General features: G+C 50.5%; 1 protein-coding gene across 3 annotated transcripts in view; it reads left to right on the forward strand.

Moving 5' to 3' along the window:
• Positions 1-16,746, forward strand: part of LOC138510365 (perilipin-2-like) — a 559,070-nt gene that overhangs the window by 137,621 nt on the left and 404,703 nt on the right. For all 3 annotated transcript variants that reach the window (XM_069625966.1, XM_069625968.1, XM_069625967.1), the window contains exon 4: positions 8,007-8,089. In XM_069625966.1, the coding sequence (XP_069482067.1) occupies positions 8,007-8,089 (83 nt within the window). The remainder of the gene's footprint in view (positions 1-8,006; positions 8,090-16,746) is intronic.

Consider the following 16,746-nt stretch of genomic DNA (forward strand, 5'->3'; position numbering starts at 1 on the left):
TACCATCCCTCCTGATAGGGATAACAAACGTTTTGACGGCTGGGCAAAGAAGGTATTTTCTTCTGGGGGTATGGCGCTTCAGGCTGCCAACTCTGTTTTGTGCCTTGTCTCGGTTCACGCACTCTCTGTGGAACTGCATTTCCTTAGCGGCTGATCATATCCCCTAAGGGGAGGAACGGGATGGTTTCCTTGCTATCGTGCAGGATGGCAAGGACGCCATGTGTGAATCCGTTCAGTCGGTTCTGGACATGGTTGATTGCGTCAGCCGGTCCATGGAGGCGAGCAACGTAATGCACAGGTTTGCGTGGTTGCTTAAGTCTGGTTTTGCTCCGGATGTGCAAAGCAGGCTCCTCAACATGCCCTTTGATGGTGAACATCTTTTTGGCAGCAAGGCTGACGAGAGTCTTGAGAGGTTACAGACCTCGAAAGCTGCAGCGAAGTCATTGGGCGCTGCAGTCCGCCGACCTCTGCCTTTTTGTCCTAGGAGACCGCATTGGAGTAGAGGTTCCTTTTCATTATTACTCATCCTTTAGTAGAGCGAGAGGAGCTGCAAGTCAAAGGGGCAACCGAAGGAGTGCCAGAGGTGGAAAACAAGGTACTCGAGGTGCCAAGGCCGTGCGAGCAGTTGCCTCTTTGCCCTCAGGCACTGCTGCAGCCGCTTCAGCTCAGTCATGAGGCCCATGCTTCGCCGGTTGGGGGGAGGCTGGCGCAGCATCTGGTAGTAGCGTGCCATTACTTCAGATGTGTGGGTTCTGGAGATCATAACCCACGGCTACTGTCTTCCTTTCCGGCAGAAGCCTCACGACAATCCACCAGGGAATCTCTCTTTGAAGAGTCCGAATCCGCTCCTTGTGCAGGAAATTCAATCCCTGCTGGAGAAAGGCGCCATAGAACTGGTGCCTGTAGCGGAGAGGAACAAGGGATGATATTTCCCTTATTTTTTGATTCCGAAGAAAGACTGAGGATTGAGACCAATCATGGACTTGCGCGGTTTGAACAAGCTCCTCAGGAAGGACAAGTTCAAGATGGTTACTCTTAAGTCCTCCAGGCCCTTCAACTTCAGGACTGGTTGGTGTCTCTCGACCTCAAGGATGCTTATTTTCATGTGCTGATCCATCCAAAGCACAAGTACCTGAGGTTCGCGGTTGGCGACTCGCACTTTCAGTTTCGGGTTCTGCCGTTCGGATTGACCTCCGCCCCAAGGCTTTTCCCCAAGCTCCTGGTGGTTGTAGCAGCGCATCTCAGGAAAGGGGGGGGATTCACGTCTACCCCTACCTGGACAATTGGTTGATCAGGGCACGCTCTCCCGAGCAAGTCCTGGATCATCTGTCCGTCACCTGTCGCTCCCTTCACAAGCTGGGCTTCTCCCTCAACTTAAAGAAATCTCACTTGACGCCAACTCAGCAGCTCCAGTACATCGGAGCAGTGCTCGACACGTCCCTGGGGCAGTGTTTTCCTCCCCAGGTGAGGGCTCTTCACATTCAGAAGATGGTACACAAGTTTGAACATGCTCAGAGTCTCCTGGCGTTCGAGTTCTTGAGGCTGCTCGGCCTCATGGCATCCTGCATTCTTCTGGTGCCAGAGGCCCGACTGCGGATGAGATCTTTGCAGTGGGCTCTCAAGATGCAATGGTCACAGTCCTCCGGCAGGATGTCGGACCCCGTTCAGGTGCCGCCCTCGGTCGCTCAGGACCTTCTGTGGTGGGCTGACGAAGGCAATCTGATGAGGGGGGCTCCATTTTGGCTGCCTTGGCCGGAGTTGACGATCGTGACGGACGCATCCCTCACGGGATGGGGTGCTCATGCCAACGAGCTGACAGTTAGCGGTCGTTGGTCTCCGTCGGAGTCCAGACTCCATATCAATCTGTTGGAGCTGAGGGCCGTCAGGCTTTCCCTGAAGGCTTTTCTGCCGACTGTGCGAAGAAAGAATGTCCTGATCCTGACAGACAACACCGTGGCCGTGCACTACCTCAACAAAAAGGGGGGGGGCAGGGTCACTTCCTCTGTGCAGGGAGGCGATGCAGCTCTGGTTCTGGGCCATCCAGCAGGAAATGTCGATCTCGGCAGTTCATCTGGCCTGAGACGAAAACGAGACGGCGGACGCTCTGAGCAGGCAGAGCGCGATCTCTCACGAGTGGGAGTTGGCACAGGAGATTCTCCTGGAGATCTTTGCCCTTTGGGGGACCGTCAAGTAGATCTCTTCGCCTCCAGTGTCAACCGGAATTGCGAAAGGTTCTGCTCGTGGGAATTTCCTCCAAGAAGAGCCTAAGGAGACGCATTTGTGGTGGAGTGGTCCTTCCCACTGCTGTATGCGTTTCCTCCAGTCCCCGTCATCCCGCAGGTGCTGCAGAGGTTATGGAGGTTCGGTTCCCGGATGATCCTCATTGCTCCGGCTTGGGCCAGGAGGGAGTGGTACCAGGACCTTCGACTTGTCCATCTGCCCTCCACATCGCCTTCCCTACCAAGACGATCTGCTCTCACGGGAGGGGGGGTCAGGTTCTCCATCCAGAGGTCAGATACATCAACCTTCACGCTTGGCTTCTGAAAGGTTGAGGTATAAGAATTGGGACCTCCCTGAAGACGTGGTGGAGGTGTTGCTTTCGGCCAGACGGCCGGCAACAAAGTCCCTGTACCGTTGCCGTTGGAGAAAGTTCTGCGACTGGTGCAGTGTTAAGAATGTGGATCCTTTTTCATGTGACATTCCTGTAGTTCTGTCTTTTTTGCTTTCTTTAGGCCACAGGGGCTTGCAAGTGGGTACCATTAAAGGTTACCTGGCGGCGCTGTCCATATTTAAGCGCTCGTCTGAGGAGGGTTCCTATTTTAAAATTCCTTTAATTTCTCAGTTTCTGAAAGGGCTCACTAATGTGTTCCCTCCATCACCTTTCCAGGTGCCCGGTTGGAATTTGAACCTTGTTATCAAGTTTCTAATGGGTGCTCCGTTTGAGCCTTTGCATTCTTGTCCTTTGAGACTGTTAACCCTTAAAACTGTATTTTTAGTTGCGGTCACTTCCGCTCGCAGAGTGAGTGAGTTACAGGCACTTTCAGTTAAGCCTCCCTTCACTGTGTTTCATAAGGACAGGGTTGTCCTTCGAGTTCGTCCTTCCTTTCTTCCGAAGGTGGTGTCGGAATTTCATTTGAACCAGAAGGTGGTTCTTCTGGCTTTTTATCCTCCTCCGCATCCTGGTAAGGACGAGGAGCGGCTCCATAGGTTAGATCCTAGGAGAGCTTTAAGTTTCTACATTTCATGCATGTCCCGGGTCAGAGTGGATGATCAGCTCTTTATTGGTTACGCTGGAAGGCATTTGGGACAAGCTGTGACTAAGCAGACTTTGTCTAGATGGATTATCTTGGCAATTTCTGAATGTTACTGCCTGGCGGGTAAGGATACTCCTGTAGGCTTACAGGCCCATTCGACTAGGAGTATGGCTGTCTCTACTGCCCTGCAGAGGGGTGTTCTTATTCGTAACATCTGTGGTGCAGCCACTTGGGCTTCGGTCCATACTTTTGTACGTCGCTACTCCCTTGATTCTATCCATGGGCAGGATCTGGCCTTTGGCAAGGCGGTCCTTTACTCTGCAAGATTGGGCATTCTAAATTTGTATATTCTAAATTCTTTTCCCACTTCCTTACGTTGGTACTGCTTTGGGAGTCTGTCATAGATATGGAATACGTCGGAGGACCCAATCCCCTCGAAGAACAAGTTACTCTCTTACCTGGTAACGTTCTTTCGATGGGATGGTCCGACGACGTATTCCATATCGCTCCTTCCCTGCCTTCCCCGCTACAGAATTTCTTATGCAATTTCAGCTTACATTTCCGCAAGGCTTTCTGTGGTCATACTGGCAGTAGATTGGTGCCACACGTTCTGGGAAAAAACTACAACTGAGGCTGTGGGCGTCGTGCATCCTACTTATAACATCCGGTGATGTCGGCTCGATGGAGGCCCTCGAAGGACGGCATATCGGCGTCATCGACGCAGAAAGTATTCCGAAGCAGCACAGCTGTGGTGATTACTGTCATAGATATGGGATACGTCGTCGGACCATCCCATCGAAAGAACGTTACCAGGTAAGAGAGTAACTTGTTCATCTAAAGTGTTCCCTTACTACTCGGTGGGGGCATTGGGCTGGCAACACGACCGCTTGCTGTTTTATTGGGAGTAGAATGGACTTGGTCCTTGCCTATAGAGTCCGCCAGCAGCTTTGCTGGATTTGAAGGGTTTGTTTCTTTTTACCTGCTAAGAGTGAGACTCTTTTTTCCCACTCTTAGGCATTTTTGCTGTGTGTTCTCTAGGCTATTTTTGTGTGTAATGCCTTTGGGATCTTTTCTCTCACCCATAGGAACCATCTTTATGCACATGTGTAACACAGCACCCTCTGTGCTGTGACACAGGTGTGTCGTAGCGACCCCCAAACATAGACTCCATACCCTGGGACTGACTGTCTCCCAGGGCATGTAAAGTCCCCATTGACTTTACTAGTCGATTTTTTATTAACTTAACCAGTACACCCCATCTTAATATGGAAGTACTGGAAGGGGTTAATAGTTTTTCCCCTATGCTAATTTTCGAGAGGGTACCTTAAAGTTCCCCTCTACAAAGTTTCTGGCTGGTGGCAGTGGTTACTAAATTCCGCGGCAAATATTTCTCTATTGGACTTTCCCATTGTTCGAGGCTACCACTTTTACTGACAGCCTCTAACATACCGCTGGTTTATTTTATTATTAACTTTACTCTGGTAGGTTTTATTTGCCAGAACTTTGATAAAACTTCTTTCTCGAGTCTTACTCCATTTTCCTAACCCAGGTCCAAGATCCTTTGTTCGTCCTTTTGGCGGGCTTCTGCCAAGAAGCCCTCCTTTCGGCGCCACTGAGTCTGGGGTGGGTCTGTTTTGGAGGGGGAGTAGAACCCCCAGACAGTTGCCACAGCAACTCAGGTCGCACTCTAACCTGATAGGCTGGAGGGTCTCCCACCAAGAAGACCACTCCACTGTGTGAGTGACAGCTAGGCTGTAGGAATGGGTCTCTTTCTGCATAAACGCCGGGTCCTGAGGACTGGAAGAGCAAGACGTTGCCACTGGAACTACGGAACCGAAGGGAAGAGAAGCCAGAGACATCTTCAGCATCTACACCACCGGTGAAGCTCTGCCGGATCGTCTCACCACTTTTCTTCCACACGACGAGAGGAGATCTTCAGCGGAGGAGCCTCCTTCCCTTGAGCTGGTGGGGTAAACCAGTTCACCTATCGCATCCTCGGACCTGCCTTGGTCGACTCCACAGTGCCCCGCACTCGAAGACCGGATAGCCAGGCAGCTATCGACCCGGACCGCGATTAAAAGGAGCGTACCTTTTTAAACTTCGTTTGGCAGCAGCGCGGCTGGTTTCATCCCTGGGTAGTGCAGCGACTCGAACCTTCCTCCACGAGAGCCTTGCTTCCTCTGTTGGACCCCTCGACCTGCAGGAACAACCGCCACCGCAGCAGCCACTTCTTCACGTTTAAGGTACATTGTTCCGCCAGGCCGCCCTTTCTCCGTGGTAGCCCTAAAGGTGTTTTAAATCCTTTAACTACTTGTGGGGTCGGCCGCCCTCTCTCTTAACATTGTCTTTCGTCTTGCATCTACCTCTTCAAAAGTTTTCTACTAAAGATTTGACTGCAGCTACAAGAACATTTTTGCTCCTAAGCTCTTGGTCCTGTACCACTGACTCTGGCTCAGGCCTATTGACTCTGGCTGATTTGTTAGATCTGCTCTCACTAGATTAGTTTTCAATGAGAAATGTGTTGATGCACCTAAATCTTCTAAACCCCTCTTCCTTCCTACTGTTTTAACTTGTGGAGTGCCATTTTGCTCAGTTTTCATTCACTTGTCTTTTTGTTAAAGTGTTACTGTGCATTACTTGTTAACAACACATCAGGGAAGTGTTGCTAGGGGGTGTCTGAAGATATTTCGGTTTAACTTGTACTTTCCCTCCCTTTCGTTGAATTGGTAGAGTGCCATTTGTAGTAGGTTTTCACTGTGCCGTTTTGCTCAGTTTTCACTATACCGCAAACTTGTTTACAATTAAATAGGGAGTTGTATATGCTTTTCTTTTGACTAAACTTAACTTACTTTATTAACTGTGATCTATGTGTTGACTTAAAGTGTATAAAATAAATAAATTCTCTTTTTTAATACCAAACTTTGGTCAGTGTTTCCTTGCTCCATAGTACTGTACTACCTATTGTGTCAACCCTGAATACTGCTCATCTCCCTCTTGAGATAAGTCTGACTGCTCAGCCACAGCTACCAACTAAATCTTTGTGGTACAGACCAAAGGAGATTTATTGCTCTCACCTGTAGTCCTAATCTGAGGTAGTGCTCCCTAAGGGAACTGCCCTGGATTCTGCCTAACAGTCCACTGAAAGAACCATATCTTTCCAACAAATGTCACTATAGGGCAGGATCTTGTTGGATCTTTTAGGTATATCAGCAGGTCGTCCGCATATAGGGACACTTTGTCCACCCACGCGGCCGACCAGCGAAATCCACTCCATGTCCCTGTGGATCTCAATAGCTCAGCAAGGGGTTCGAACGCTATTCCAAAAATCATGGGCAATAGGGGACAGCTCTGTCTTGTCTCCTTCCCTAATTCAAAGGGGTCGGATAAGTGTCCATTCACTTTTGTTGCTGCCACTGGAGATGTATACAGCAGTTTTACCTCGCTCCTAAATTGCGGGCCGAAGCCCATTCTGTGCATTATTTCCCAAATTGCCTCCCAGTAGACTGAATCAAAGGCTTTTTCGAAGTCTATTGCAAGCAGGGCTAGTGGGCCTTGGATGGTGGCTGCTCTCTCCAAAGCAGAGTGCAGCCTGTGTATATTCATTCGGGTGGATCTTTGCGGTATGAAACCACATTGGTCTGGATGAATGAGTGAAGATATGACCTGTTGCAGTCGGTTGGCCAATGTCTTTGCTAGTATTTTGGTTTTGGTATTTATAAGGGAGATGGGTCTATATGAGCTACATCTGTCTGGGGGTTTGTCTAGTTTGGGTAGAACTACAATAGTGGCTTTCCTGAGATCCTGTGGTAAGGAGCCCTCTGTACGTGAGGTTTCAAACATTTTCAACAGGTGCAGTGTTATTTCATTCGGGCCTATTTTCTGCCACACTTCGATTGGGAAGCCGTTTGGACCCGCGGTTTTACCGGATTGGAGGTCTGCTATGGCTGTTTAGTTTGTCGTCTGTGATATATTTTTCTAGCAGGGTTATCTGGTCGGTTTTAAGTGTCGGAAGGGTGATCTCTGATAGGATTGATGTGTCCATAGGGGAGGTTGGTGTACTATATAACTCAGCATAGTAGGTTGCGAAACCCTCCGCTATGTCCCGGTCCGCCGTTATCGGCTCAAAGTCTTCCACGCTAATCATTCTGACCTGGCTGAGGCCCTCATCCCTGCGCTCCAGCCAAGCTAGCATCTTGCCCTCCTTGTCTCCTGTCTCGTATACCCTGGCGCACATTGCTGTGTGTGCCTTCTTGGCATTATCTAGGGCTTAGTTTTGCAGTTGTTTTTGGGCTAATTGTACCGCACAGTGTGTCTGCGGCTGGTCCTGGGCCAGGTGAGCCGCCTCTGCGCTCTGTACCCCCTTCACTGCTCGGAGCATGCATAAGCGCATTTTCCTGTGGGCTGCGGTCCAGGATATTTCTCCTCTTAGCTCCGTCTTGTATGCCTCCCCCAGCACCGACGGGTTCTCCACGGAGCCTGTATTTAGTTTGAAATTGTTTTTTGTCGCCTGCTGGATTTGTACACAAGTACCTTTTTTAATAAAAGTTATCAATTTAATTTAACTCCTTGTCGACTACGTTTATTCTCCCCTTGCTGTGCTTGTATCATTCATTGGAAGCTAAAACCAAAGGAGAAATTAGTTTGTTTGGAGCAAGTTACCTTTGTGGGACCCTCCCTCCCCCACTTCCACTGATTATCCACATGCATTTTAGGTTTCACAATGAGAAACTAATAGATGCTTTTAATTTCTAGTTTCAGTTGCCAATAATTACGCATGCATCGGGCTGGACAAAATTGAAGAGAGACTGCCAATATTTTATCAGCCATCGGACAAGGTACGATCTTCAAACTTGCTTTGTAGGTGCCAATATTGCGACCATAGCCTGTTCTACTAGACTTTAAGAAATTTTGCAGTGCATGTTAAGGAAGATGAAGAGCAGCTAGATCAACCCAATTCTGTGGATGAGTGTATGGGCAAAATGAATAAGCCCCACACTTTTAAGAATATTTCATTATGACCAGCCTGTTAGTTCTTTTGTTTTTAACCTTTTCATAATTGCAGGTCTTCCTTTAAACTGCTGCCCTCCTGTGTATGCCATTTAATGCGCTTTAACATTCCACACTCATGATTCTGTCAATATTGAATGACCTCAATTATTGCATTTGGCAAGTGTTTGTGACACTATGACGATTCTGCTTTGCTTTAGCCATTTAATAAAAACAAAAACGATTACTTTAAAGGCTACATTTAGTGATAGAGGACTAAGGGTGCTGGTACTTGAGTTTGCATGGCTTGTTTGGCACCTACTTGTTTTGTCACTTTTTGGGCTTGTTCCCTAGTTACTGTGTATTGCATAGGAGTAGTTTTGTCCATGATATTTGGATTAAGAAATTATCTGTGATTTGCACCATTCAGTGTTTGATAATGGTGTATATTGGCACTTTGTTTGGGTCTAAAGTGATTTCAGATGTTCATGGTAACTCTAAGGGATCAGGACTGGGATGCAGTTCCGTTTTAATATTTATCAAAGACTTTTATTCTCAAAAGAAAACGAGGGGTTGGGGAAATCCTACCTATCCCTAACTCTGAGGGGGTTCCCTGCCGCAACAAAACTATTGAGCATCTGTGTCAGGATGTTCAATCAAGATTGCTCTGTCCTGTCCCCAAAATCCTAAGCTGACCCTTTTCACACTAACGTGACAGGGGAATGTCTTTGAGCTATACACCAACTTCCTCCCAAAGTTCCAAACATAGTCCTGAAGGGAAAGAAAAGGAAACAAGGTTCCAGCAGAGAAGGATCCTCCCCTTCCCCTAGTCTTTCTGGTTATACACAATGTCACTTGTATATATTTCACAATCCCCCACAAAGAGGCTGGTTCTTCCCTTGGGTTTTCTCCATCTCCATATACCCGCCCACCTTTCCCCCTGCTGCTTCCCCCTCCACTCCCCCAACTCCTAACAAATTTTAACTTTGTTGGTGCTCTTGCATATATAGTCTGTCGCCTTGTTCCTTCAGGTTTCCCTTTCTTGTGTCCAGTCCGGCCCATTTTTAGACTCGCAACACTGAGTTCCTGAGCAGGGCGGGTTTGTGAAACTGTTGGTCTCTTTTTGGCTACAAACCCAAGAAATGGGAGTCCTGTATTTCCAAAACTTTGGTATTTACCCTCTGCCAACGCCCAGACTTTGTCCAGAGCCATGACCCCCACCACATTGCCGATATATGTCCTTGTTCCGATTTCCAGTTGTGTGCCACAGTAATCCTCGCTGGAGTGAGCATATGGGTGATTAGTGTGGCCCTTGCACCGCTAGCGTAATACAACCCCTCTGCCACCACTCAGAATAGGATCACTTTTGGACACATGGGTTACTGCACCCCCACGATCTCACGAATGTGGCTCAATTTCCTTCCAAAACATTTTTTTCCTTGGGACATGTGTGGTGGCCGTGCCCAATGTCCCCCACCTGGCTACGGCCCATACAGCATTCCCTCGAGTTATCCGGGTTCATTGTGTGCAGTCTGTGTGTGGTCATGTACCATCTCATATATACCTTTTTATAAACTGACACCTTTAACATAGAGCATCGGGAGCTTTTCTGCACCTGTCCCCATATCTGCCCCATCCTTCCCCTGTACTCGCCACCGCCAGGTCCTGTTCCCATTTATTCATGTATGGCAGTATATCCCCTGCTTCGCTACACTCTTTAGATGTAATCCAATGTCTGATTTGCATGCAATGGAACCTTTCTTGTTCTGGTAGAGAGCATTTGGTTTTGCGTTCCTCGAATTGCAGGGGAGAACCCCCTTAAAAGAAGTCCCTCAGGGTCCATTGGTGTAAAGGGGCCTCACCCCGGCTTGAGTTCTCGCTGAGTGCATTGTCTCAGTAGCGGAGAGTCATTCTTGTGGATTCTAATAGTGGACTCCCCACGCCCCTCCTTACCTTTCATACACCCTACACACTCCAACGGGATGTCCACCGTTCCATGCCACGTGAGGACCAGTGTAGCATTGGTGCCAATTGCGCTGCCGTAAGATATCTAGACATTACTGGGACCCCCAATTCCCGCCCCCCCCTGTTCCTGGTCCCCTAAACAGTATTCTCCTGGCCACTCGGGGTTTCTTACTGCCCCGTATAGACTGGGATATCCCTTTCTGTAAGCGTGCAATCCTCTTGGGGCGGGGGGATCGGAATCCATACCGGGACCGAGCTCATGACGTATAGAAATCTGGGTACGGGGAGGGGGGGCGTGGCTTTGTGGCCATGTTATGGACAGTGAAGCTCAGGAGCTCCAAGATGATCCTGAAGTAAAATGGCTTGATACGCCACTTAATACAACTAAAAAGCAACAAACCAGCGGCGTAACATCCAGGGAACAGCTGGAGAGCTTTCCGTTGAGAATCGGAGGAAGTAACATGCAAATTAAGAACATTGGAAAAACCTCCTTCCGAATCCAAGATGGCAGGCGCATGCTGTGCGGCTTGCCAAGGAGGACCCTTGCAGTGAGCAGGCCGATGGCGGCCCTACCGGAAATGAGAGACTCGCGGCAGCAGGATCAGTGAGAGCCGCGTCGCATGCAGGCTCCAGGAAATACGCTAAGAACAAAAGGACATCTGACAGGACCTCGGTGAACTGGGAGGTACCCAAGCCGCCCGGCATGAGCTAACCGTAAGGCAAACGGCGTCCACAGAACCGCCAGCTGGGCGCTGTGCATGGGTCGCTGGGACCCCAGGTGTGGAAGTGCTGGTGCTGAAAATCGGCTTGGCAGCGGCCCCGGACTATAGGAGATGTGTGCACTAGTGCAGATTCAGCGGTGGTGGTCACAGGACCGGTGACATAGTGGAGGGGTAACTGGGGAGACCAGTCATCCTTGGCCCTCCCCCTTTGTGGGGGACAGCAAAGTCCAGATGGACCCCAACAGCAGGCAACACCAGCCCCCTCCCGGGGGGTGAGAGCAGCACACCGCCCCGTTGGGCCAATGGCTCGAGGGCAACGCAGCACCCATGTCCATATCACTCATCGGGAGCAGTCGAGCCCGCAGGCCGTCAGAAGCCACAACGAGACCTGGACGATTTCCACGTTGTCTTCATGCACTACAACAGCAACAAAGTCTGCAGTCCCAGGACGGGGAAGATAGCAGGTCCGCTCCTTTGGGCTAACACGGCACCCGGGGGCAGGGAGAGAAGCAGGAGGTACCAGCAGAGGCCACCCAGATGCATGTGAGGGAGAGCGGTACAGAAACGGATACATGCCGCAGAACAGCGCAGGCTTTGGGCCCACTACGAGGTCCACACACACCCCCGCCGGCAACAGGGGTTGGGGGACATTATTTGTCGTTTCATTACACTGTTTAAACACAAACTTGGATTCTCTGTGTTGGGCCAGGACAGGCTGCTAGAGCAGCGCAACAGGGGCCGAACTAACGCTACGAGGGTGCTTGATAAGTCCCCTAACCAGAAGGCCCAATTATAGCACGGGCACTCTGGAGTGAATCGGACATAAAGAGAACCCCCCTGGCCCCTTGAGACACGGCAGCAGTATCAGTGATGGGAATTCCGCTCAAAGGGGACACGCATCACCACAGGCTACTACACAGATGAGGCACTCACCACCGAGGCTGCAAAGAACCTGTCGGAGGACAAGGGAGGCAGCATACCTCTGTATGAAATTTGAGACAAGCAACTGAAACTAGTAAAGAAACACTGTTTGATACGTGGGAGGGTGCAGTCCATCACCCCCCCCCACACCCCCAGATGTCAACTAGACCGCACCGCTCAGCACAGCACATGGATGTCAGGGACACCCTTTGAGCACATAATCCCGAGTATATGACCCACATAAAGGAGCGTGATGCCAGGCCATTGTAGGATCTGGCCAAACGCAGAGAGAAGTTAAAGGCCTCTGGACAAACTACCTGGGGTTAACGATGGGAAGGAGGGAGTAGGGAGTACACTAAGCCGATAGTTGGGAGACCACAACTCTTGTCTCTTAGCATAGATTGAACTCCACCTGTCCAGCTGGGCCAGGCAGATGCAGAACAGGTACACCCTGCTTAAATGCACCCCGTGTGAGGAGCTGGTACCAGGCCATAACCAGCACAGGAAGGTATGACGCCCTGACCACCACAGCGCACCTGCGAAGCAGGACATTCAGTTACATACACCAATTGGAATGTAAGGCAAACCCACCCAGGAGATTTTGGTAGGGGCAGGGAAACCGCACAGGGGTATAAAAACCAGCCCTCTGAGCCTGCAAGGAGGTGGAGGGGGGAGAAGTGACCCCAGTCCGGCCCGGCAGCGCTGAACTCACGTCAAGAACTTTCACAGAGGACTGCATAGTTGTGCAGAGAGGCCCTCGGACGTCCAAGTGATAACGCCACCTGGGGTGACATACTGCGCTCCAGGATCTTATGAGGTGACCGAGTCCTAGATCTTGCCAAGGGGAAGAAAATGCCAGACAAACCAAAAGGCGGAAGAGGCAAACAAACCAACCCACCTTGTCGGACACAAGCATGGCTTCGACTAGCTCTGAACAGCAAGGAGGAGGCCGGGACGATGGCCCTATACTGGAGGCTATAGCAGCCCTTAAGGCGTCCCTGGAAAACAAATTGGACACGGTTATGGTGGATATAGGCCTCCTTCGTCAGGATGTAAGAACCCTGGCAGGCCGAGTGAACATGGCAGAACAGCAGGTACAGAATACTGATATAGTCACCACCCGGTCCCAAATGTCAGATGTATTACAGCGGGTGAAGATCCTAGAGCACAGGGCGGAAGATGCGGAGGGGAGGGCTCGCAGAAATAATGTCTGGATTGTTGGCCTGCCTGAGGGGGAGGAGGGCAGGGAACCAAAAACTATGTTGAGAATCTACTATTGCAAGAGGTCAGAGTGGGGGTGCTGTCCCACGGCTTCGCGGTCGAGTGCCCACAGGGCCCTGACCAGGAAGAGTCCCTCGAAGATCATGAACTACAAAGACTGGGAAAAAATACTGCAATTCTCGAGGGAAGGGAGTGGTGATAACCAGGAACTCCTTTAGAATAACGATTTATCCCGACTATACAGCTCTGGTCCAGAGACAACAGGCTTGCTTTGGCCCATCAACGAACGCCTTAGGGTAGCGAACATGTGCTACATGCTACTGTCTCCGCCAAACCGAAGGTGATAAGAGAAGGCAGTTTGCACTTCGAAATGATGGAGGAAGCCCATGCGTGGGTTGGCCAACAAGGCATACCTCAGCAGAGACCCAGAAACGGTGACAATGAAAACCACCCTCCGTGACATGTGCGGACCGAACACCACAAAAGAGCGTTATAACACTATTGATATAGCGTAAGCCAGGTGCTATATAATCAGAGGAGCCACAAGCTTTGGTTCTGCCACGGAAGACGACAGGACACGAAACCCCCACACTGTTCCATAAATTGAGATGCCAGTTTTAACACACCTTCGAAGGGCAGTGCAAGAGAAGCCGCGCTGCCCACACAGGGGGAGGGTGGCTGGGCATTTGTTTACAGTTAATGTTTTCTGTTCTGTTAGAGGCACGAGAAGGGGAGCGCACGTAATAAGGATGAGGCGTTATGATGGCGCAAGAAACAAAGTATACAAGGGTAAAGTGACAAAGGCCGTGTGACGTGCCACCCAGGAGAGGAGATTCTACAAGAGCTGCAAGACAGATAGAGGATGTAGACACCTGGAGGTCGATCATGGCAGCAATAAAGAAGCTTAACGCAAATACCAGGGACCAGGACACAGACAAGAGTCAGGATAGGCACATGGGAATTGAAGGGCCCTGTTGAGACAAAGTGATATGAACTCACAGCATCAACTTGGAATGTCCTGGGACTGAATTCCCATGTAAAGAGGTTGAGGGTGCACACCTGGCTCAACAAATCAAAAGCTAAAACAGTTAATGCTCCAGGAAACACACTTGATACGACATAAGCAGTCCAAGATAGCGGCCAAATGTTCAGCTCAACCTATGCCAGAGGGGTGTTGACAGGGATAGCGCCGGGGGTCACTTTCCAACTGCTAACGCAAGAAGAAAACCAAGAGGGCAGGTGGGTGCTGGTGCATTGGATGCTGGAAAACAAGGTGTGCTTAGTCAACACTTGCGCCCAAATCCGAACGCAACAACTTTTTTTTCGGAAACTGGCACCATGACTGGCCCATACAGGGAGGCAGCATTTATTTGGGCAAGGGATTTCAACTGTGCACTGGACCAGCTACTAGATTGTTCAGATGACCAATACAAGAGGCTGGACCCGCCAGCGAAAGTACTCCAGAAAATTCTGGAGCAACTGAAGCTGGAGGAAGTCTGGAGGAGCCTACATGAGGACAAGAGGGGATGCTCCTACTATAGCGCCCCACACTGCACGTTTACACGCATAGATTACCTCTTTACTGGGAGTGAGACACTGGGAGAATTCACTAGCATGCACCACAGAGCAAGAACATTCAGACCACACCCCGGTAACGGCAAAATGGGCGTACACGCACAGGAAGGCCCCAAATCCGACCTGGAGATTGAGAGCAGGGACATTGCTAGAGGGGGAGGTCCAAGGGTATCAGCAGGATACGATAGACGATTACATTTGACTCAACACAGGTAGCGTAGACAGATAGGCAACGGAGTGTGGCGCCTTTATTTTATTTTTGCATTTTTATAGCGCACATACAGCACAAGGGCATTGCAGCGCTCTTACTTGTGGTAGGCTTAGTTACATAATTACAAGGAATGCAGTACAATTGACATAGCATACTTGAACAGAGCATAATACAGAGTACATACTTTCTGACATCCTCCAGGTAGTAGTCAGTGGAGCAGTGATTGGGAAGACAGCAGGACTCAAGGGGAGGGTCCTGACGGAACATGGGAGAGAGAACGGGATCTAGGGAAGTTGGAATCACAAGCAGGTTCACAGGGGGTGGAACCACCTGAACTGGTATCCCTTAGGTTACAGTGCAAGGCGATATGGGAGAAGCTGGGGAATCTAAATTGCACAAAATGCACAAAGAGGCTACATGCTGAAGGGGATAAACCGAGAAGGCTTTTGGCCTGGCTAACCAAACAAGAGGTTGAGAAAGTCCCGATCTACGTGATTAAAAATAAGGCTTCGGAAGAGGCGAGAACCCAGGAGGGGTTAAACCAGTTTTTTTTGTTGCAATTCTACTATATTCAAGCACTCGTGAGGCAGATAACTTGGACATAGCAGACGCCCTAGACCAGGTTGACCTCGCGAAGTTCGAAGTAGAACACGCACAGATGCTTGAGGCCCCCTTAACGGCAGAGGAATTGGAAGCGGTGATAGACGGCCTGCCGACGTCCAAGACCCCGGGACCCGATGGGCTACCCGGAGAGTTCTACAAGACATATAAGACTACTTTAGCCGCCAAATTGCTGGAAGTGAACCAGGAAGCGCTCGAATTGGGCCAGTTGCCAAAGAGCATGCGCAAAATAATATCGATCCTGAAACCAGGTAAACTCCCCTTAGGCGTAGGCTCTTACAGACCATTTTCTCTGATATTTCAGGACTGCAAAATCCTAACGGAAGCTCTAGCCATCAGGTTCAAAAGGGTAATACACACACTAGTGCAACCGGACCAAACTGGCTATGTCCCGGGCCGTAACACCACGTGGTGGATCAAACCAACGGTCAACAGGGCGAAGGCGCGATAGCGTCTTTAGACGCGGTCAAGACCTTCGATTCTGTGAGTTGGAATTTGCTGCTCGGGGCCCGGCCCACTTTGGTGTGGGCGAGGGCTTCCCTGCATGGATCAGGTTGCTGTACAGAAACCCTAAGGCCAGAGTCAAGACTGGGAGGCACGAGGAACCGCCAGGGGGTGCTGAAATGCACAGACTCATCTCTGTCGGTCTCCTCCTTTGGGTCGCTTTATAGGGGATAGAGCCCCCCCCCTGACCCCTCAGGAGTGAGCATCGGACCCAACCGGGGGCTGCCCAGTCCACAGGAGAACACCCAGATCTGGGTCCAGCGTTTTTAACCACCGAAATATTGAAGATACGGGCCATTGTGTGAGGAGGCGGAACGAGTGCACTTCCCGCCCGGCGCCGGCATCCAGCCTACTTCCACGGAGCACCGAAGCTCTGGTGCGGCCTGTCAGCCTTGTTCGGTGGCGTGTGTGACCCCCCCTTGCGCCCCCCCCAGTCGGGCAGCCCTGCAGGCACGGGCGGCCCCTTGGAGCGGTGGCTGGAGGAGAGAGCGGGCGGTCCCCTTGACTGCCCGTGGAGGGGCTGCAGAGGCGCGTGGGAGTGAGCCCCGGCCTTCTGTTGGTCTGTGGGGTGCAGGGCCGGGCTGCGGGTGGGAGTCGCTGGACAGTGGATCACCTGTGGGCCCGACACGTATCCAGCCCGAGGTTTTCAGTTTCAGTGACAAGCATATTTATAAGGGAGTGAAATCATAATTAAACAATTGCTTCGGAATCTGCTGTGAACCGCAGGACATTTGCAAAGCATAACTTGTTATAATAGAGATGACCC

Source organism: Ambystoma mexicanum, chromosome 6p (genome assembly GCF_040938575.1).
Source record: "Ambystoma mexicanum isolate Mex_15411 chromosome 6p, UKY_AmexF1_1, whole genome shotgun sequence".
Classification (NCBI taxonomy): domain Eukaryota; kingdom Metazoa; phylum Chordata; class Amphibia; order Caudata; family Ambystomatidae; genus Ambystoma; species Ambystoma mexicanum.